Source organism: Ornithodoros turicata, chromosome 5, assembly GCF_037126465.1.
Source record: "Ornithodoros turicata isolate Travis chromosome 5, ASM3712646v1, whole genome shotgun sequence".
Lineage (NCBI taxonomy): Eukaryota > Metazoa > Arthropoda > Arachnida > Ixodida > Argasidae > Ornithodoros > Ornithodoros turicata.
In genome coordinates this window covers 15,009,350-15,033,151 of record NC_088205.1, presented here as the reverse complement: position 1 = coordinate 15,033,151, position 23,802 = coordinate 15,009,350, and the positions used below count along the sequence as shown (strand labels likewise).

Genomic DNA, 23,802 nt, shown 5'->3' with positions numbered 1-23,802 from the left:
TCCTGCAAGTCGTCCACGTTTTTGGCGGCTGTAGCCACGGAAACAACCAGTTCTCATCTGCACAGGTGGCACTCGTAGCAGTAACCTTCTCGCTTACGATACTTGTGGCACCCGACTGAATCAGACGACAATACCGGAACCAACAGCTATCATTACTTAGAAGATTATATTCTTTACTCCAAAAGGCATTTATTTCTCTACAGTATCCAAACACAAACGTTTACAAGATCAGTATAGTACATCAATGTACACAGTATGCTAACATCAGACTAAAAATGGATTATACAGCACAAGCCCCAGATGACAAGAGATAAACTTCGAGGAACCACCAGACCACAACTGTCACCACTTGTTATTGTGAATAATGTTACAACTATTCCAGCAGTAAATGACAAGGCACAGCATTCCTTCCAGCCTCAGTTGAACAAACAAAGTCTTATGGCCCAATGGCAGCCCAGATAAAAAAAAAAGGAAATGAAACAAGAGCCCATCACGCCGAACCTTCCGCACACACACACAGCCATTGGGTAATTGGAAGCAACAAAAAAGAAAAAAAAAAAGTGCCAAGTTCTCAGCACACTTGGCATACTGTGGCATTTGCAGACTTCAAAAACACAACCACGTTGCCATCGAGAAAAAAGCATTTTGTGACAGCAGAGACACAAGCTAGTCTGAGACGATGTGCGAGGCACATGTGGGTTGCCATGTGCATGCAAAAACAAAGATGGCTACCTCAGAAGGTTCAGCATAGAGCTTCGTCATATTCGTTCCCCCTGCCCTAGTTATAAGATTTAAAAAAAAAGGAAGAGAGAAACGGTGATGTATTGACAACAAAGGCTCTGTTCTGAATTTATGAGTTGTGGTGCTTTGACTGTGACAAATCCATTTCCCTATACACAGATGACTGCAATGGCCATTTACAATGGACGTGTCCGGTGTGAACTAGGAACAGCGTCATTTTTTAATATGTACTTTGTCTGCACATCCCATTTGACTCCCGTCTGACTTCTGTAGTGGCACGCACCATTTTGCACTTTATACACAACTGTACACAAGGAGAAAGATATCGAAAAAAAAAAAAAAGAAAGGAAAAAGCTACAGACAATGCACCTGATTTGTAAGTAGAACAATTACTTTTCTTTTTTTTTACATATTTTGTCTCAAAATTTTTTTCTGTCGTTAAATTACATTTACACTCTGCTTGCCCCTCTGTTTGCACACTTTGAAAGGAAAGACTCTCATATTTACAGGAACTAAACTACAACCAGTGCCAGAACACTGCACAGGTTTCAGGGCAATCTGGTAGCCTGGCCGTTATAGACCTCAGTTCCGAGACTACGAGGACCAAGTTGGTCCATGTCTTCTCTGCCCTTTTAGTGTTCTGTTCACAGAACAGACGGGATAGAGACCGATTACAGGCTGGCCCAGCACATGTTACCCTTCTGAGACTTGCGCAATGTTCCAGCTCGTGCACTGATGACACACAATTAACAATGTATTACATATCTACAATCCCGTGGATGTCATGGAGCGTGAACACAAAGTGAAATTTAAAATCTAAAAAAAAAAAAAAAAAAGTACAGAGGCAATCACCTGATTGATGCAAAAACTAATCAATAAGTACAATTTTTAAAAAAATCAATGCAGTGGCAAGCGAATGCCATTTCCCCCCTTCCGAGCTTCTTCGAGACTTTATACACATTTACAAAAGGGGGTCCCAGGTGGTTCTGTTTTATAAATAGACTTCTATTGTACAATATTTAAGCTCGTTACTCTCGTGAACTTTACAAGGTAGCGTGAAAGAGTCGAGGGGGGGAAACAAAACAAAGGGCAACCTTGCCGACCGTGAACCAAATAAACTCAAACACAGTTTCCTGATCGTGTTGTTATTGTCCCTGCATATCTTTGCAGATTTCGTCCTTGAAAAAAAAAAGATAAAAAAAAAAGAAAAGCAAGATCTGGGGGCAGGTGCGTGTGCCATTCCGTTTTCCAGAGTCGAGTAAAAATCGTGTTCCATTTACAATTTGTACAATTTTCACTACGCGAAACAAAGAAGGAAACGAAAAAGAAGGGGGACAGCGCTGTATAAGAAATACTTTGGAGGGAACGATGTACAAGATTTTCTTTTTTTTTGACAAGGGGGAAGGTACTGCTCTGTATTTATATATGTATAATATTATCTATGTATATATATATATATATATAATACACAGTGCAAACAGTAATGCATGGGTGAGCGTGTGTGTGCCTTCGGAGACTTGTTTAGGGGAGCCATATTTTTTTCGAGGGCTACAGCCTAGGAGGGTCTGTCACTTGTCTTTTTTTTTTAAAACCTATAACTCGTAGACTGCCAAATGTACACAGCGCAAAACATTATGCCAACAGACACAAAACAATGTGCTTGCAAGCACAATTTACACACACACACACACCTCCACGCACAAAGAAAAAGAACATGCCATTGTGTCTGCAATTCTAAATACACATTTATACACTTATGTATATGTATGTATGCATGCTCATATAAAACACACATCACGCACGCACATCTAGAAAAAAAAATGCACACGACGGGCGGAGCTGGGCGAAGCCCTCCAAACCTCTCCGCCAAAGCAAACAAAAAAAGGAAATTAACCAAACCTAAAGCTGTCATTTTTTTTGCACCCATTTCAGCAGAAAAGTGGAACATCACAATGCCAAACAATGTGTACACATACGTGCAGCGACAAAACCCTGCAGGGGGGAATGCGGACAAGACCTTACGCGAACGGAACAAGGGCAGCTAGCGCACATTTTGCAATGTGCAAAATCCTAATGGAGTGGGGAAAGGGTACTATACTTAGGGTTGAACACAAGGAACCATATAACTAAGAACAAAGAAAAGCAAGCCAGGACACAAGTGGCTGCAAACCTTGTGCCCGAAAGTAGGGGAAAAAAATATTAACGGCTTTGCCGTACACGTTCATTCGAACCTACGAGCGTCTATGAACGTGGACAGGCCAACCGGTCAAGAGAAGAGAATCGTAGATGGTGCTGCATGGTGCAGTCACCGAGGTTCTCCTCAACACCGACTGACCTGAAGTAAGTCATGCTGGCATCAATAAAGCGTGGGGGGGAAAAAAAAGAAAGAAAAAGTAGTCAAGAGAGGTCGGCTACTTGTTCAGGAAAGCGTGTCCCTATGCTCTGTCACCAGAAACTGGCTGCGGGAGTTTGAGCCGCTGTCGGCCGAGCAATGGCCGACGAAGCAACGAGGACAGTGGCAATGTCAGGAAGCAAAATAGAGGCTATTTGGGGGGGGGGGGACCGTTTTCAAGAATGTCAGTCAAACTTACGCAGAGATATCTGCACACACTGGGGGAATCCGCGGGCTCGCGCCACCTCTGTATTGCTGTGCCGCTAGGGACGGAGAGGAAAAAAAAAGAAAAAAGTCAGCTAGAAAAATCTGAGATCGTATCAAACAGGGAGAGAGTGTCAAGAGATAAGCACCAACACTGTCTTTCTTTGTTTTGTTTTTTACATCCCTTCATTAAACTCCTATGATACATACATCGTTCTTTTTGTCCGGTACTGCATATCTTGTCTTGCGCTTTTTTTTTACAATGACTACACACACATGTGATGGTAGCAATAAAAATAAAGTGTGGAGAGAAAAGAAGATAGGCATGAGGGAAGGGAGAGAGCAAACACGCGCATAATTTACACAAAATGTACACGGCTCTCTCCACTATGTCCAGTGCGTGTTATGTCTCTGCTATGTATATATATATAAATGTATATATGTACGGGTACATATAAAAACAGCCGCAAGCAGTGAGAAGCGAGGGGGTGACAGAGGAGAGAAAAAAATTGCGGGGATGCCCCCCTTTCCTTCAAGTCACGTCTTGTGGTTTCCCCTCCGTTGCTTTGTTCCAATGTGATGCCAATGAGAGGATATTTACTGTACAAGGGGAAGAAAAAAAAAGGCAGGACGATGAAATGTGGGCATGCGCACGATTTTCATGATTTTTTTTCCTATCTCAATCTATGCACTAGATGAGGAAGGCAAAGCAAATTATGCAAAAAATAATAATAATAAAGAACATGCGAGGGAGAAATTAGAGATGGTGCTTACTTACACTATACAGGGGAAAGAGAACAGAAAGAGATTGGGACACCCAGGGAAGAAAGGGAGAGAAGGAGAAGCAAAGCTCTCGAAACGGCTGTCTGGAGAGGCAAACTCCAGACACGTTTTTGTTCAAAGCGGACGTCAACGTGAAACAGAAAAGCAAAGCCCTCGCCCTACACAGTGACAACAATCCGCCTCTTTTACGAAGGGCTCAAACTTCTCAAGGCTTTGCCAGCAGAAAAAAGAACGAGAAAAAAAAAAAAAAAAGAAAAGAGAGAGAGCCAGTGGCGCACGGCACCTCCGACGTGACTTCCGTTCCTAGCGGGTGCCACACCTCATTTGCAAATGACGGGAGTCTGTGTTGTACTCCGGGAACGGAAAATAAAACGAGAGCACGAAGAAACAAGAGGCTCAGAGAGCACCATTGGAGGTCCCAACGCCCCCGCCGGAGACGGGCCCGTTGCCGTTGCTGCCCGAGGGTCCTCCGAGGAGCTGCTCGTTGTTCTTGAGCAGGAACTTCTCAAGCTTGGCCAGGATGTGCTTTCCGTAGGTGTATTTTCTGAGTGAGGGGACGTGGGGACGGATCTTGTGAAGGAGGAGCTTGCGCTGGGGGGGCTCGGCCACCTCGATCATCTTCTGTACCACGTAGTTGGCGTACTGGTCCTTCATCATTATGTATAAGGCACTGTGGGACCTGGAACAAAGTAGAAGTAAACTGCGTGCCACTCCTCAAGAAGGGTTCAATTTGATTTTTGGAAATTTTGCTATTCACACAGCTCTAGGAGATTGCAGGGGAGTACAAAATAACCTCACCATCTCAAGAAATCTATTGGAGGAGGGGAGGCACTTTGATCTCACAAAGTTTGAGAACCCTTAGTCTATAGGTATAGCACACAGCTAGGGTTACTAATAGGGTTGTGCGAATATTAGAGTTCTCGAATTCGAGTCGGATATCCAATGCTCGAACTATTCGATTAGCCTATCGAATATCCAATATTCGACTAATGCACGAATATGAACGATGCAACTCGAAAGTGAGCTTCACCTGATGCTTCCATGCATGAGGGGGAAGCCTGTTTGAAGCTACCCTTGCTGCAGGACCAAGACAGGCGGGATAGTGTTTAGTTTCAGATAACGTTATCCAAAGTTAGTTTTGTAGACATCGTGTGTGGAAAGGGTGACTCCCCTCCCGATGCAGCTTAGCAGTGCCGACTGGGGACTTTGATTTGATGTCTGTGAGGTTGCCTTTAAAAAGTGAGGACTCTCGAATAAAGCTGCAGCCTACGAACGAGAAGGGTGTCTTAAAGATGTCCCTTAGGTTCAAAATTTCAGCGTTTAAAAGGTTTAGGTTAAAAAATATCAGTATTTTGCGCCATCACATCATTTGCGCACCCCTAGTTTGGCACAAAAAATACAAAGAAAGTAAAAAAAAGTAAAGTAAAAGTAAATTTGTGCACACCCATTTTTGCGCTCGAATGTCTGGCCAGTTTGCTTTTTGCGCCCATGTTCAGATGATGGTCCACTGATTCGATGGACAATACGGTCACTCAAACTACAAAACAAACGCGGAAAAGAAACGGTGGACCAACACGCTATGAACTTGCAGCACAATATGACAAAGTTGGCGAACAGAGCTTGTTTTGGGATGTCGGAGCAACTGGTGGCGTCTTCCAGCAGCTACACAGTGTCTCGCCGTATTTCACCAGCAGGGGGCCCGGTATTCTGCCTACTGACCATCGCCGGCTGAGCAGTGGGCGAGTACCGTCGCCGACCGTTACTTCGGACCCTAACAATTCAAACTTTCCAATAGTTGAGACAAAATCTTGGACTCAATCAATAGCCCCCATAGAACCAATGCATTTCAGCTTCCAATAATTCGGACCGTTTTCGGGGCCACGGCTCGATAATTCAGACGGATTTTGGCCGACTTTCTCTACTTTTTGCGAGAATCCACGCTCCTAAATTCAAAATCGGAACCTTGAGCTTCCGACTCCCGCTCGCCGCCGGGCTACCCCTCCAGTAGCTCCCTCGGAGCGCCGCCTGCGGGGAGGAGAAGCGTCCGCGCAAAGTTCGCGTCCATGTGATCGACGTTGTTGTTTAGACTCGCACTTCGGATGCGACAATCGAAACTGTGGAAATGTCGTCACAAATGTCGTTGTCGTCATCACCGATGATGAGATCATCGCCGAAGTTCTGAACCTGCCTGCGGATGGATCGGACAACGCCGAGGATGACGACGAGAACGTCGGCGAACCTCCGTCTACTGCGCAGATCCTCGCGGCCATCGATACGCTCGGACGAATTTATTCCGACAGTGTGACATTATCAGAAATGCAGCGTGACGTTCTGTCTCGACACTTTCTTCCGTCCCGTGTAAATTTTTTGTAATAAACGCCAGTGTAAGAGTGGATTTTTATGATTAACTACTAATTCGGACTGCTCGATAATTCGAACAAATCCCGTGACCATTACAAGTCCGAATTAACGGTCGGCGACTGTACTTCTTTCGCAGTTGTGCAACGCAGCACACAAAATTTTTTGAATTTTGTGTCGTTTGAAATCGCTACCAATGTTCCTGCATAATTTGCGCACCTCAAACTTTCCAACTTTTGGGGGCAGAAAAAGTGTGCAAAATCATGCGAGTAAATACAGTATTTCTCGTTGCATGCTCTGGTACGTGCGTACTTCATTGATGTCAGTTTTGACAAACATCGTAAGTTACTTCGCTGCTCCCTCGAGGAATACCGTAATATGCACAATTCTAATAGAGTCGCCGTTCAATTTTTCGGACTCAGCGGGGATCGCGCAAAAGCACGTATAGTCGAGCAGTGTGAAAAAACAAATTTCGCTTCAAAATAAACTTTGCTAAGCACTAGTAAACTGGGAAAATTTGTCTCACTTCCAGCTCCGCGTGATGATGTCAGCTTCTATTTCCCAAGGCGGCATTTCGTCATGCACCCTGACAGACCACCATCATCAAGTTCGCAAATCGGCTTCACCTAATGCATGCATGCTTTAAGTGAAGCCCGCTTTACAGCGCTGTCGCACAGACAAGACTCGCGGACAGACAGAACGTGCTGGGCCTTTTGAATAAAGCCGTAGGCCAAAAACGAAGATGCAAAAGCGTTACAACAGACCTCTTCTACTCAGAGAAATGGAAAATGAACAATCATTGCCTGTTTTCTTGCCTCAATATTTTAGTTGGTTGATTTCTTTTTATGTGAATTTTGGATGATACGGATATTTTCAGTCACCCCAAGACAGAAATTCGCAGGTTGGCCACAGAGTCCGAAATATCAAGCGACGGGGCTGCACGGCGTCCGAAATTTTGGACGTTGTTATACATCAACTCTATGGGACCCGTGGGCGTTCCGCAAACAAGTCTGAATAATCGAGCATGTCCGAAAAATCGGTCGGCGACTGTACAGACTTTTTCGCTAAAAAAAAATCACGTGTGCGCTACAATCACGTCCAAAAATGGAAATTCGGGGGAAAAGATCAGGAGCTTGGTGAAAGATAGCTAGCCGCATCACCATACACACCACTTCTTTGCAACGACCACTTGATCTAATCTTTCTTATTGCTCATGAGTTTTAGAAGCACATCATGCGTGTGGTTTTCTTGCACATGGGACGAGCGAGCCGCTGAGATGACTTTGGAGTTTGGAGGCAGCACGCACCAGCATGCTCTAGGAGTGGTGGGCACGCTCTGCACCAAAGTTTGACGTTGTGCAACAGTGCTTAGCTGTGCTGGTTCATGACACAGTGCACAAGGAGGCACAAGAAATCTTGTGCAACGTGTCGTAGCAGACCAGTTGCCATGCCATACGGCTCTGTGCTGTAAGCCACTGCAGGCCTTTAAGCCATGCCACAAAGAGTGTTTCGCAGGGAAGGTGACCGTGCTGGCAAGAGAGGAGGAGAATCGAGCATTGTTGGAGCACATTGAGCACTGCAAGCTTTTCCAGCATGGCCCACGCCTTAGAATGGAGAAACTTTCAGGAGTCAAGCACACTTGCACATTACATTCGGAGGCGCTTTACAATTGAGCCAAAAACAGTATTCAATTGAGTGATGACAGTTGAAGTATGCAACTGGGCATTGCGAGGCTTGTGTAGGGTTGCCACCAGGCCGGTTATTTGCTCGCTCTGCCGGTTGCCGGTAGGAAGGTGATACCGGCAGCCTTTTGCCAGTATTTGTGGCTCAAGACATTTCATGGGGCTTTTGCGAGCTTTTCCCTTCAACATTCCACTACAGCTTGAATAAATCTGGAGCACAGACCCAACTCCGCGCAGTCACCAGTTGTTTCCTTAGTTACTCGTTATTATTATTATTATTATTACACACAGGAACACGTCTCCTCGTATTGTCTTGAGCTCTATCTCTCTTGTGTTCTGTGTGTACTCTTCCACCCCTCACCGACTTCCCTTTTGTCCTTTCCCTCTATTCCACCTCCTCTCCCTCAGCCGGCATTTTTCACTACGAAAGGTGGCAACCCTAGGCTTGTGTTGTGTTTGTCCCTCTATGTCCCACTACAACGCTATGGTATTCACAAACTATCCGAATAGAGCGTCCCTTAGTGATTGTTTCTGTCGCATTAAACCTTGCAAAACAGGCATAACGAAAGCAATATCACGAGCCACAGAAAGGAAAAAGTACCACATACCCATCTAAGAAAGAGCAGACTTCTTCTATGAGCATCGCCCTCTCAGCACGGGAGGCGTGGGTCACACATTTCTCCACCACATTGCTGAAAAAGCAAGGACAGCTCACAACCATGCGCAACGAGCACATCAACCGGCATTCCTGCCTCTGACAAAAAGGCGGTACCTGGCAAATTTGTGCTGCGAGAGCTGCAGCACCTTTCCACGCACGATGGCCACAATCTTGGCCTTGTCGTCGGGGCGCCCATGTTCGAGGACGTGCTGCACCACATAATTGCCGTACTGGTCCTGAACCAGTTGCTCCGTGTGCTGGTGCAGTTCCTCCAGCACAGGACACGTCTGCTCCCCTGTGCAGTGCTCCAGGATGCGCTGGATCACGCGACATCCGTAAGGGTGGGTCGACAGGCCAAACACTTGCCCCTGCACGCAAAGACACGCAGTTGTGTGTGTGAACGTCCCTGCACAGATCAGCTCAACAGCAGACGGCACGGCATCGCTACCTGAAAGGCGTTGATGACAAACTGCAGCGCGGAGGGTTCCACGCACTCTATGCACTTCTGCACGACGTGGTTTCCATTTTGATCTTTGACACACTTGAGAACGTGGCCGTCCAGTTCCTTCACCACCTCCTTCTGCTGCTCCGACGGAATCGACTCCAGGGCCTTCTGGATGACGCGGCAGCCGTACATCTGCAGGGCCAGGGGCAACACGTGGCCCTTCACCTTCACCGCCAGTGCCTGCTTCTGGTCTGGACTGCCAAACTCAAAGAACTTCTGGATCACGTAGTTGCCAAACACATCCGTCATCAGGCCGTACGCAGAGTTAAGGATCTCCGAGAACACCAGCTGCTTTTCGGATGGAGTGGCACGCTCCAGTTTCTGTTGGATAAACCTGCGAGTGGGGGGAAAATAAAACAATCGAGCGGGCCCAAAGAGGCTTCTTCTTGGTGAACATACCTGGAGCCATGCTGGTCTTGTGAGAACTCCACGATATGGTTTGCCAGATCCCTCAGTTGCAGGTTGGGATACCTGTTGTTGCGGAAGTCCTCCAACAGACGGCTGCGTCCTGGAGGTTTCTCCAGGCTAGAGCTGAAAGGATTCGCAAGTTAGCGAATCAAAGCTCGGATGAGCAACTAATTTTGCGGAGGAAGTCGGACAGGGTTCACCCCTTTAAAGTAGCACAGAAGTCATTTTTGACACCCAGTTTTCTTCCTATAAAACTGTTAAGTAGGCCAGTAAGATGCACCATGCGAAGTAATTTGCACCACAGAGTCATAATTATCGCAGAAATTGAATTTAAAATATGCCACAAAAAGCGACTGTGCGCAACAGTGGTGAAGAGCAGTACCAGCCTGTGATCTGCCTGGAACCTCGCGCTGACGCTATAAGGAGAACGCTCGCTGATTGGCCTAGAGAAATGTTGTCTGCTATTCGGGGTTCTGATAAAGCCTTTCTCCTTGCTCGGTAATACTTCGGCCGCTCCTTCTATCCCCAATTCTCCGGGAAAACTGGCAAAACAGGTTTACGGCGGCAAAGAGACAAGGCGCTGACCCCCACTGACCGGCAAACCAGAACGAGTCTCCTTATGCCGTCATCGGTGACGTGAAATCATACCTCCTCATCCTCGTTATAGCTGGAGTGGCGAGTTAAGGGTGAAGGCGTGGAGCTATGTTTATGCGAGTTTTTTTCTGGGAAACAAATTGCACACATCAAAACCTTTCGCGCTACTCGGTATAATGACACACACACTTTCATCTGATGTCTTAATCTGAAATTTTTTTTGATGGCCCTTTGTACTCCTTTAAAGATGCACCCCACATACCACCTGTATGCACTTTATACATTGTTTCCCCCATCCAAGTCTTCGACACCAGTTGTTACAAAAAAAAAGACATACCTTCCACCGGAGACTGCTAGCACCATCGACTCATACAAAATAATTTCAATATTTGCACACCCCTACATCTGTTCTCTAGTGGCTTTTTCCCTTCTCTACGGTGGTCCTCGTTGATGACTACTATAGTATTGTTAAACTAAGTCAAAATTGTAGCAAAAGCAAGTACTCACTTTCTTTGTACTGTTCTGCTGGGCACAAGAGAATTTGAGGAGCCAATCACATTGGCTAGTGGACCATTGCGTACCATGTACTTGGCCTCTGCACCAGGGGCTGCAGACATGACGCGGCCCCCGAATGAACCTGCGAGACGTAAGCCTTCGCAAAACTGCACCCTCAATGACGAAAAGGACATCACTCACCCAGGTTGAGATTAGAAGAAGACCCATTGAGAGACGGCGGAGGAGTGAGGGAGGGCGGCAGCGTCCCCAAGGGCCCAGGAGAAGCCGCAGCCACGGTACCCAAGGGCCCGTAGAAGCCACTGCTGCCCCTCTTGGGACCCCCCATCAGGCCTCCTGTGGAGTAAGGCTCCAAGGCCCCTGCAAAGGGACCCCCTCTGCTGCTCCCGGATCCTCCCAAGAGGGCAGCATCTCGTCGCTCCAAGGAATCTCGTCGAGGGGACTCTGTACCCAGACCTGTAAGTTGTCCACAACTACCAGTTAGTAAGGGCAGGAAGATGTGCAAGGTTTGTACAGGGTTCGTACGGATACTCTGGGAAATTTTTCAGGGTTTTCCAGGGACCCACATAACTGGTTCTATACACACTACTGCTGCACAAAACATCATTACAGAACTTATTACAAAATATAAAAGCAAAATAACTGACAACTATTTGTACTGCATGCAACATCCTGTGATGACCGCCACGTGGGTTAGCCGCGATGCTTAGAAGGTACGTTTTCCGAGCATATCCGCTCACTTTAAGTTAATACACGCACTTCACAGCAATGTCACTAACTGTCAATAAGGTCACACTGAATTGGAGAGAACATGCGTGGCGGACACGTGAACGCACAAAGAGTTGCCAGACGACATGTAGAAGAAATGCTATCTGGCAGTACCAAACACGCTCGGAGTTCTCCGTGTGGCCAGATGAGAAGCAATGCCAGTCTACATTTGGTCTGATGCAGGTGAACATGCTTATAAGGTGAGCCTGAAGTTTTCGGGAAATATTTGTTTTCTAAATTCGGGGAATAAAAATCGGGTAAACAAACATGTGCTCTAAATTCATGCAAATTTGTGTAGAAAACGTCCAGTACGCTAAATTCGGGGAGAAATTGGGCTCAGTTACTCAAACTAACTGAACTGGTTCGGTACAAATGGTGAAGTAACTGCTTTTGCTACCAAGCAAGTTAGTGTGCATTCTTACAGACGTCTCAGGGAGGGTAATTTGCCGGGTAAAAATCAGGTTTCACCCTAAAGAGGCAACCTTCAATTCGGGGTGCAAATTCGGGTTAAACCCGAAAACTTCAGGCTCTACTTACAAGCAATGACTAGTTTAGAAAGCAGAAGGAGGGGATACTTGAAGCTGTGACGTTCTTCATTAAATGTTGTGTATGGATATGAATGAACATGTCGAAAACAACAGCTATCGTGAAGGAACACTCCCAGAATTCAAGGGTTTTCAAGGGTGGCTCCAAATTCAAGGACTTCCAAGGCCTTGAAATATGTACTCTCAGATTCAAGGGCTTTCAAGGGTTTCAAGGCCCTGTGCGAACCCTTTGTTGAGCTAAATGCAATTAAGGTCCTGCACTCACTCATGCCGATGGGTCCAACTGGCGATGTCCCAATTGGGCCCAAGGAGGATGACCCGTAGCCCATGCCAAGTCCTGTGGTGGAAGCAAAGCTCCCGCCTGAGAAGCTGGAGGGAGCACCACTGTATCCACCGGAGGTGGCTGTGCTGAACAGATGGTTAGATGCCGTGGCAGGTCCGTTGCCTCCGCTCGAAAACAAGCCCCCTCCGACAGAGCCCTGATGACTGCCCTGCTGGGGCCCCCCACCCCCTCCTGGGCCCTGGGAGCCTAAGAGGCGAAGGTTGTTGCCGTTCATGGAAGCTGCAGAACAAAGAAATGTAGAAATTTCTAACCAATGCACATGGAGTGAAAAAAGTGCAATATCGAAGAGAAACACTGTTATTTGTAGCAATTTTAGCTCGAAATGTCGAAAACACAGAAACACCGATCCCATACCCTGGCTGGGGGACGACGTCGAGCATCACACCAATGTACGAATTGCTAAGATTATTTGTGGTCAACACAACCACAAATCGTGTATCATAGTACCCATATGACAAAATTAAATTTAGACTATAATTTTCCTCAGACACAGAAACTGAGGGCACAATGCCTACAAATTGCGCAACCATTGCTTACTGTTCAAAATAATGGAATACATTGGCTTAATAATGAAAAATCTAGCCCGAACTAGATCTGCCAGCGATGGTGCAAAACATTGCAAAAAGACATAAAAAAAAAAAAAAAAGGAACTGTCAGATTCTGTACAGCTTGGGACAAAAGTTCACGGAACAGAGCACTCGTATATTTTTTTCGTCGGAGTGTCCCCATGGTCGTGAACAGGAGTGAGCGAAATTACAAGCCGTTGACGGGGCAATCAGGACTCCTGTTTTTAATTTTGTCCACCCCCGTTCGGTACCATGGAGATGTTTCAATAAAGGAATACACGAGTGTCGTGGTCCGTGAACTTTTGTCCCAAGCTGTACAACCAACATTTTATTTTATAACGCAGAGAAATCAAATGGTATCAAACTCACAAACATGGTGAACATATCCAATACATGAGTACACGAAGCACGGTGCAAACTACACATTTCAAAAGAACTGCTTGAGGAAAACAAGTCGATGTGGCATCAGCTGAGACAAAACTTTTCGTCTGTTTGTATAGAGGTTGACTTTGAAACTAAAATCCAGTTTGTGAGCACAATCAGGGGCAGATCGATTGGGGGGAAGGGGGGGTGTTCTGCCCTGACCCCCCCCCCCCTTTATTTCTTTCTTCACACAGTGTTTAATTGACCCTAGGTCACGTGTCTGGCATGCTGCACATTGCTAGACCCCTCCAAAGAAAAATCCTGAATCCACCCCTGAGCACAATTCATATCTTCTCAAAAGAGAAAAGCTTTTACAGCTTGGCAAGGACTTGTGAGAAAAGAAAGAAAGAATGAAACAGAAAGATGATAACCTGGTTGGCTGGCAGGATTTCCACCAGGACCCCCGGGGTTGACTAGCACCGGAGGCATTAGCCTCATTGCACGAGTGTTACCCATCATCAGAGAACCATTCTGGTCATAGTACGGGGGAGCTAGCATCTGATACTGGCCGCCTGGGTAGAAAAGGAAAGATGAGACACCCAAACATACAGCAAGAATACCCAGCAACATACCCGGTGCCTGCAGCCCCTGTGTGGGCATCCCTGCTCCGCCCTGCGAGAGGGCCTCCCCTCCTTGTGGAGTCATGGGCCTCGCCCCACTGCTTCTCAGCATCTGCTGTGGTGGAGGTGGACCTCCCTGTCCCCCTTGGCCCTGGAGGAGTCCCGCGGGCGTGGGGAACATCCCCCAGGGAGGCATGCCGTAGTACTGCGCTGCCATCATCGCTGGGCCTGCGGCCAGTGAAAAGGACATGCTCAAAGACCTGAGACAAAATGCACACATTTGGGCGTAATAACAGCTGACTAAACTTTTGATACAGTTAACTGGTACAATACAAAGTAAAAAGCAACGCCAGAGTCTCATCAACTGTGATTACACAGAGGGAGTTGAAAAAACAATAAGTAAAATCGGAGGGGAAAAGAATTTTTGCCGACTAACACTTTCAAGTGGCAACATCCCACATGGGACTCACCGGTCATGATTCCCATTGGCGGAGGAGGGGCGTAGGGGTCCTGATTCATAATGTAGGGATTTGAAGGAGGTGGTGGGGCAAACGGGGAGGCCCCTGGCGGGACACCCATGGCACCTGCTGCTCCCTGCTGGTGATGCCCCGCACCCGCAGGGCCTATCTGGTACTGACCCCCTGGGAGCATTGGAAGCGTGCCCTGGTGCTGACTCCGAGACTGCTGCTGGTGTTGTTGGTACATCTAGCATCATCAACAAACAATGTCAGTGAAGCATCCAAGAGGCTTGTCTAATCAGCTCTCACCCCAAATAAATGTTGGTTCCATACCTGCGGAGCATAGTCTAGGATGCCCGGAGAATCCATTGACTGCATGAGGCCATGTGACGTTGCCATGCCAGGGTACTCGAAGGACAGCTGGTCCACGTGTCCCCCGTGGTGTTCGAAGTGGTGGGCCTCGAGACCAGGTGGGCACCCTCCCTGCGGTCCCCCTGCCATGGCCATGGCGTCTCCCATGGGGGGTCCCTTGGGGCCACCCATCTTATCCCCCTTGGGTCCCATGTCTTCGCTGGGTGAGGACTGCCTGCTGCCTCCCCGGCCGTACCCGGTGACTGGGCTGCGGTGGTAATGATTCCTTCGCGTGGTCAAGCACCAATCTCACAAAAGACACACACACAGAAGTACTAACAGAATCCACAGACAGTCAGTGGCACAACACAGGTGGAATGCTTCCAGAGTGCAAGGACCTAAGCTAGCATTATCCTGCGCTTATTTTCCTCAACAAGTCCAAAATATCCTCATGTTCATGTAGACAAACCAAAATGTTTGATGTCAGATAGGAAGGGATCAATGCCTTTACACCATGCTTCGAGACAAAACTGTGATATACGGGTGCGGACTAAACTGGCCTTTTTAAGACTACAGCCGTTTCGTCAATGCAACAGCTACATTGACACCATTGGAGAGGAGATGACATAGAACTATGCTTAGAGCCTGAAGTATTCGGGAAATATTTTTTCTAAATTCGGGAGGTACAAATCGAGTAAATAAACGTGCGCTCTAAATTCGTGTGAATTCAGGTTGAAAAACTTGTAGTACGCTAAATTCAGCGAGAAATCGGGCTCAGCTACTCAAACTAACTGAAATGGTTTGGTACAAATGGTGATGTAACTGCGTTTCCTGTCAAACAAGTTAGTGTGCGTTCCTACAGACGTCTCAGTGTGGGCAATTTGTTGGGTAAAAATCGGGTTTCACCCTAAAGAGGCAACCTTCAATTCGGGATGCAAATTCGGGTAAAGCATCGTGTTAAACCCTATAACTTCAGGCTCTAACTGCGCTATCTACTTCACACAACAACAACAACAACAACAAAGCACAGGGCTAGACTCACTTGTAACCCTTGTCATCGTCGATCCCATTGTGTATAATCCCGTTGGCCTGCATCACAACACGACCACCATCTGTATCCTTCATTTTGTGTTCCTTGCTTTTCTTTACCTTGTCTGGATCACCATTGCTCTGCAAAGAGAAACGCCAAAAGCTCATCATGTCCCCCTTCACGCCCACAGCACAAAAACAGACCCCAGGCACACACAGCACCAGCGTAGCCAGAGGGGGGGGAGAGGTACCAAGATGGTACTGTTGGTAGTGCGTTTGAGAGAGGGAAATTAGGGGAAATCCTCTTCTCCCATGTAAAGTCCCCATAGAACCCCTCCCGAAATATTTTTCTGGCTACACTGCTGATGCACAGATCTGGAGGTTGCCGAGCAACCAAATGCAGTGTACTCACGGGTCCCATATGCATGCGCCCCATGCGAGAGTCCAGATCCTTGATGGTAGGGGAGCTTCCCAGGACGTATTCCACCATCTTCACCCCCAGGCCCGATGTCTCGGAGGAGCGGGGGGACAGCATGGAGGCTCCGTCGCTACCTGGGTATGACCCACTCCGCCGCTGTACCATTATGGGCTGTGACACTGCATGCTCTGCAAAGCCCCCATCAGGCACCATGCATTGGCACGCCACACAAACAACACCTCCCCACAAACTATCATTTCCTAACGCAAGTGCCACAGACACGTTTAAACCTTCATGGCAGATCCCATAACACGCTACAAGCGACAAGCGGCAAATTCGATGGCAGCGCCCCCACTCGAGCGACAGGGAAGCTCTGTCACAGCTACAAAGTCTTGCATCAACTCCCTGTAGATACTTGTCCCTTGTTGCCAGAGGCCGTTGCCCGGTGCACCCCCTAATCTGCTAGATTTGGCTGCATCTAAGTGGAGCGAGTGATAAAGCACAGATATGTGGGGGCAACGCCATAGTGTGGGTGTCACGCCAACTTTATTAAAACGAAATTTCGAACGTGTAGGTGGAAAGTAGCCATTTGGATCTATGGTTATCGCATGTGACCAAAATCTATTGCGCATTGTGTGGAAGTGGGTAGAACTGTAGCGCCACCACACACACATATATATATCATAACAAACTTACGGTTATTTCATGACATTTGAGACAGGTGTGCTGCATAATCACTTGAAAAGTATAAATTTTTCTCTCGCTAATGTGACTGTCGCAAGCTGCTGTCGCCTCTCAAATGGATCGGGTAGCTGCACCCGTGGCAACGGCGACAGCGACAGAATCTGCAGCGTATTGCTTGTTATGGGATCCGCCCTTTAATAAGGTATGTCTTGGTGTATGCCTTAGGCCTGGTTTCACCAGCACTGGTAAACTTCGAACAGAGATAAATGGTTGCTAAGACTTGAGGTGAACACTTAATTATGTTTTTTTTACAAACATTAGCTAGTTACCTGATGAAAGTTTCAGTGACAATAACTCCCTTTAGTCAAGCAGAGTTAACCGTTACATTCTCATTTAAGGGACCGTTGATTTAGGTTCAAATGTTAATCGGTACTGGTGAAACCGGGCCTTTACCGGGATATTTATTAGAGATGGTACGAATCCAGAATTTTCCGAATCCATGGAGTGTTCTGGGAATCCACAAATCTTACGAACGTTTTGAATCCTTTCTTTAAAAAGAGTTTAGAAATCCAGGGGAAAATGTGACTTTGATGAAGAACTTGATGTCTTTGTTTGTTTAAAACAAGTTAAATAATAGTTCTTATACGTAATTTGTTTAACATGTTGTTCATCGACTACAGGAAATACATACTCTCTCGAGTCTGAATTCTTTCCATAAAATTAAGAGACAACTAAAATCAAAACCATGCTACTTTTAAACTTGTAATGTAAAAGTTCAGTCCAGAGCTATGTAAACAAACACACAAGAAAACACACCTAAAAGTTTTAAAGTAATGCAGATTTTTGTTCAAAAACACCCGCATTCTCACCAGCTCCGGGTGTAGCCTACTGTATTTTTTATCAGCTATGACACCTGATATGCTGAATAGCCCTTCTGACATTACTGTCGATGGGGGTTTTTCAGCAGACTCTAGAGGCGCCAATTAAAAAAAAAACGTGGTTGGCGGATTGGAAAGATTCGATTCGCCATTTTGGGCACCGGGATTCGGATTCCCGAATCTTGAATCCTTGCCTAGTATTCGAGGATTCGGTTTGCCCATCCCTAGTATTTATGTAGTGTAATTAGTTAACATGTATTCAATTCAAATGACCACAATTCACAACTCAATCTGCAGTAACTCCACAGTTCATGCCCAAGGGGCAACTACGTGTATGCATCAATATCAAACATCGTTTCAAGGAACGGCGAACCAATAATCATGCAAGGGGGCGGGGCATTCTACACATAGAATATCATCATCCTGACATGGGACAACTGCTTGCACAGCTACAGAGACAGGGTGACAGTTTTTCAAGCCAGAAGATATGTGAACATCAGACTGCGATTACAGCATTCACGTCATTTTTCTCTCCTATCCCCCGTTCTTCGACAGATATAGACCAACCAGCCCAATTACATTGTGGGACTCGATAAACTGCTGCTTAAAAGACAGCTCAGCAATCGCTCCAGTCCACGAACCTAGTGCTGAATTCTGATCCTGCGAAACCCACTTCCATGCATGAGAAGGGATCAAACATAGAGGCATGCAACCACGGCTCCTGCAGAGAGGTGTCTACATTCACCCATTTTCTCGTGTGTTCATCACGCACCTGAAGTATTGGTGTGTCCAGTACTCCAGGTGGGATCCCTCCACTGGTCCCCCAGGAAGATCCCCTTGCTGTCCTCGGGCTTGGCCCCAGTTTCTTCCAAGGCCCACAGCTTCTTGGTTGATGCTGGGATCTGAAAAATTTTCCACTTAACAGCTGACATATAGGAGACACAAAAATGATGTCTTCCGGAGCTCCGTCACCTTGCAATTATATCTTAACGGGACATAAACCTCACCTCCAGGTGATGACTAGTTTCGAGTGCAAGAGCTTGAAATTCCGTTTCCAGTTCGGCTGCCTCCGTTCCTCGGGCCTGAATTGACAAGGTGACCAACGCTTTCATTTCAAATAATCCTCATCCTCAATGGAAACAAGTAACACCTCTCCATTAGAAGTACAGACAACCATTTATCATAATCTGACTCATGCTGAAGCTCAAAATGCCACAGCAATAATATATCACCATAGAAATGAAGTGAATTATTGCTTAAATGTTATGGGTGCCATGTTTGTACCGCAAACTATGAATATGAACATTATAGACACAGACAGATTTAAAGAGAACATAGGGAAAGTGACTGGACTGTAACTGCCAGCACCTGTCTGGAAGACAACCCACGGCATGTCTTTACAGGGATCAGTGTTTAGCAAGACCTCGAGGCTATCACCAACACACAGATGCTGTATTTCATGCGAGAGCTTTTTATTCCTGAAAATTTTTACTGAACAGACACGTACAGTGTAATCCTGAAAAAAAGAGGGGGGGGGGGGGCACATTTGGCACTGTTCAGCTTAGGCAATACAGTGAGAGCCACGAGAATTTTCACTGTGAAATTTTGGACAGCATTTTTCTAATGCACAATTTTACCTGTTTTTACCTAGAATTTCTCTGCAGAGCTTCCAAATCGAGAACATTTACGCGACGCAATAGATTGTCCATTACCTGTGGGTAGCTAAGTATGAAAAGCATGTATGTGAACTGGACACATAATACCTATTCCTGATAAATGTTGTGTAATCTTTTTTAGACGGAGCATCTGGAGATGGGGAGCTTCACGTTTATCCTGCCCCAGTCCCAAGACGATGTAGGGACAACTCTGGACGACATGCATCTCAATTATTTCCTTCAATACGAACCTCCAATCCACGCCTTACTGCAAACATAACTTGACAGGCTCACCAAGCTATTTTTCCTCATGTTATCGTTGCTTATCTTGTACGGGGTGCACCCCTAGCTGGCACACAGTGACATGTGCACCCTCGTGAACTCAACAACACTCGCCGGCTATGCACTTACACCAAAAATTGTGGTACTAAACAGTCTCACAAGTGACAAACGTGTCAACTTTCGGCACACGTTCAAATATGCGTGCAAGTTCAACGTACGGTGAGAGACAAATGTACCTAACGGTACATTTGTCATAGGTGAGAAAACAACACGCCACAGAACGAAGTGACCTACTATTGCAACGTGGCACCCACATGGTCTAACGCGACAAAAAAATAAAGAGAATGAACTTAAATGAGCACAGTTACTGCTTCACTCAATGCAGCTCACTTTGTTTACAAAACTTGATTTGCAACACTGCATTAAATATATTACACGATGCCCTGGTTGCTACGCAAACTCCCCATCAACGATCAACTTCATGCATGTTACGACAAAATCCAGGTTTCATACTGGCAGACAGTTTATTTTCATGTTACGCACTCTGTAGGTATAGTGTTCTATGGCTGACTATCCTTCAAGCACGCGTGGGAAGAAACGTGAGAATTATTACACCCTGTAAGATGTCTGTCGTGTCTAACATACAAGTGCAGAGGAATACGGATTCTCTGTATCTGTACGGTTACAGTCACAGACAGTCCAACCTGGATCACACTACTTATTTACTAATTATTGTTCTAGTTTATTTATTTATGCACCCTCAGGTCCCATGCGGAGGAGGGCAGAGGGGATTACAGAGGAAAGCAGGTGTATATTTCGAACACCTAAATGCCAAAAACAGCAGCATGTACAACAAACATAGCATAGCCGAACAGTTACAAGGTAGGTTACATGGGATTGCAAGAATAACGCAACAGCAGTTATTCTTACATAGAATTTAATAGTGCTGCTAGAGCAGCGTGGAAGCGAAAGTGATCTGATTCCCTTCACAGGCAGGGAAAACACTTTCAATTCACCACACATTCGAGACACCTTTACTGCCCAGCACCATCTATCAGTGTGGTGGAGGAAAAGCTTAGAGAAGTGGGTAAAACCCACATTGTTGCCAGAGGGCAAAGCATTTCTTGGTTAGATAAGGGGAGGAAGTGAAAGAACTGCTCAGACAAGTACGCACTGCAGGGTCAAGTGGAGAAGGGCAATCAATAAGACACCTTCCTCCTGTGAGGCCCAAAGAGCGTGTAAAACGCTCAGTTTACCAGGAAAGTAAAGATGGAGGCTAAAGAAAGTAAAGTAACGGCTCAGCCCTGCCTACTGCTTCTGGGGAGATTGGAATCACACATAGAAAATGCACACCATGCTGCTAAACATTGCAGCACAATCGATCGATCAATCAAAAAGAAACACGGGAGGGGCAAACTCATCAGTTCAGTCTCACATCGTAACTCAGCAGATGGCATTTTTCTCTCTCACCTCGCAACGTTTATTACAAATCTTTGCCCAACATGCACATAAACCGGTTGGCTATCAGTAATGTCTACATGGTGAATACGGTTTCATTTATGGTGGCAAACACTCTAGCAGTCAAATTTTTAGGTGTGGGACGAAAGCACTGCCTTCTGTTGAGCATTTTCATACTGAACCCACCAGTATCAATGAAGTGTTTGCTCTTGAATATTACGAAAAAGAATGTTGTGCTGTAACATTAGTGCATTATTCTCACGCTGGGACTATTCTTGCAATGCGTTAATTTCGTGCAACATAGCACTTAATTAACCGCGCAATCTTAACGCTTCTGACCAGCCTCCGTGAGGATGCAACAAACATATGGGTGCCAATTCCACCAATTGCACATATGTTCATCTCCAAAACAGGATGCAGCTTTTAAGGCATACAAACACCACAAAACTCAAGCTCATTTCTCTAGGCAATGCGGACCCTTTCGCAAACAGCTGCATGTGTATGAGAGCAGCAAATCTCGGTGAAGTTTACGATCTCAAATCTTCAGCAACAAAAGAAAACAAAGTGTGACGATGCAGGTTAAACTGCGAAAGAACAGCCTTGTGCAAAATATATGTTCATGATATGCACAACAATACTGAATTCATATTTGCTAGTGCAAAACATGACCTAAAAAGACACCCGGTAAAGTTTTAACACAGGCTCCTCCCTTTGCATCTGCACGTGACAACAAGTTTACACAAACTGCGTATCGAAAGCTCCCTCGCATAACTGTGCTTAATATCGAGGATTCACAATCTGATGAAAGTTTGTTTTTGCTAGTGCAACACTGTATGCACATCTGCATTGTATGTGAACATGTATGTTTGTGTAGCTTGTACAGTGTGGTGATCAGTAGATGTGTCAAATTCAACTGAAGTTCACCATTGTTCTTTAGGTGTAGGTACAAATCACAATTTGTCTTTGACACATCTGTATCGCTATAAATACGAAGGACAAAAACAAAAAGAACGAGGGAATAATAAAAAAAAAAGGTAAGTGTACACTTGGTTACGAGTGAGGAACGATATGTAACCTTATCTCTGCAATCTACATGCAATCGGAGGCAGAAGTGAACACCCGAAAGCTTCGAGAGATGCCGCTCAAATCGAATGTCGTAAAACTTTTATTAGGCTTACCGAACATAAAGCGACAAAATCATTGCAGTTCGCCAGAACAATATCGTACCCAAAGTGTCATTGCAGTCTTCATTGTATCATTGAGAGTTCTCAATTATCGAAAGCGATCGCGTCAGGTGCGATATCAAGCTGTGACGTCCGTGTAATCGTACATTCGATACCGTAGAAGAGACGAGAAACTTAAGTGTCTCGCCGCATTTCAATCTACTGGAACTCCTAAGCTCACACCATTTGTTCTCATGATAACCTTGTGTTGGTACTTTGTATAAAAGCCAAACAGAACGCTTTTGTTTCACGAGGTTGGGATAGGCTGAGGGCCAGACAGACGACGTAAACAGTACAAGGACACCTCCAATTAGGTTCACCTACCTCCATACACGCAAATTTCTCTGTCAACATTTGGCTAAAAAACAAATGGTATGCGTAACCAATTCGCAGTAACCCTTTATATTCATCGCAAACGACAAGAAAAATAAAAGAACGAGTAAGCCTACTAGTGATCGACGCTACAGGGGAGCCAGTTGAGCTAGTGAACAGTGACCACGCAACTGGGCAATGCTATTATGACTATAACCACTGTTTATGGGTCACTAATCTCATTTGGATACAGATTTGTGCTCCTATAAGAGCAAGATCAGAGCGCAATAACACAGTAGCAAAGCGATCACCTACCTCGAGTACGCTGTCGTCACCTAATGCCCACCGAGATTGTTTGTTGTAATTTTGAAAATCTGGATCACTCTGTGGTCGCTGGAAGAAGTATCCAACCATCGCGTCATCCTGTGATCGAGTAGCTCCATGTCGTACATTAGATACAGGGTTCATCTCTTGGCCGTTGGCGAGCATTGCTTCAGGTCCTGCTTCTCAAACCACTTCATTCACGCTGCAAATAATCACCATGCCGATTACACACCGGCGTATTTGGACCGTGGGGTCCGGCGTACACACTCACGAAACACCTGGATGATAGCAAGCAGATATTACACTCCGCAACTTCTCTCGTAAGACAATGCAGTCATGGCGACCACAAAAACATGCAGGGACTCTACGGGGAGTGCCCCCTGCGCTCCGAGCATAAAGTTTCGTCCGATGCAATACGCCGTAAAAGATCCGATTTTAACGAAATGACTTTATTTTGTGCGGAAGTTACGATGATTGTTAAATAAATTACCTGGATGGAGTGGATTTGAGGGACCGTTTTTAGATGCCTCAAAACATGGCGGACGACATGTTAAAACTGCAAAGTAGCATGGGTAAGGAGTGACGTAGTAGTACGTCACTGAACGCGATGTTACTTTGTCAAAAATTGGTTAATTTAAGTGCATGGAATGATAATGAGGTCAACACGCAAGGAATTTCGTCCGCCAGG

General features: G+C 45.9%; 1 protein-coding gene across 2 annotated transcripts; it reads right to left on the bottom strand.

Annotated features, from left to right (window-relative positions):
• Window positions 1-164: 164 nt before the first annotated feature.
• LOC135394091 (pumilio homolog 2-like) lies at window positions 165-23,678 on the bottom strand. Of its 2 annotated transcripts, none has more exons than XM_064624593.1 (18): window positions 23,605-23,678; window positions 23,106-23,316; window positions 18,868-18,942; window positions 18,633-18,762; window positions 16,293-16,486; window positions 15,894-16,021; window positions 14,834-15,137; window positions 14,513-14,747; window positions 14,055-14,270; window positions 13,854-13,994; window positions 12,416-12,712; window positions 11,021-11,293; window positions 10,832-10,961; window positions 9,722-9,853; window positions 9,266-9,656; window positions 8,932-9,185; window positions 8,768-8,851; window positions 165-4,799 (listed from the first exon to the last, which is right to left on the bottom strand). In XM_064624593.1, exons 2-18 carry the CDS (start codon window positions 23,277-23,279, stop codon window positions 4,517-4,519), a joined length of 3,441 nt encoding a protein of 1,146 aa, XP_064480663.1. In that variant the 5' UTR covers window positions 23,280-23,316; window positions 23,605-23,678; the 3' UTR covers window positions 165-4,516. The 2 variants fall into 2 exon arrangements, with proteins under 2 accessions (XP_064480663.1, XP_064480664.1); XM_064624594.1 differs by having other exon boundaries at window positions 16,293-16,432.
• Between the last annotated feature and the right edge of the window lie 124 nt (window positions 23,679-23,802).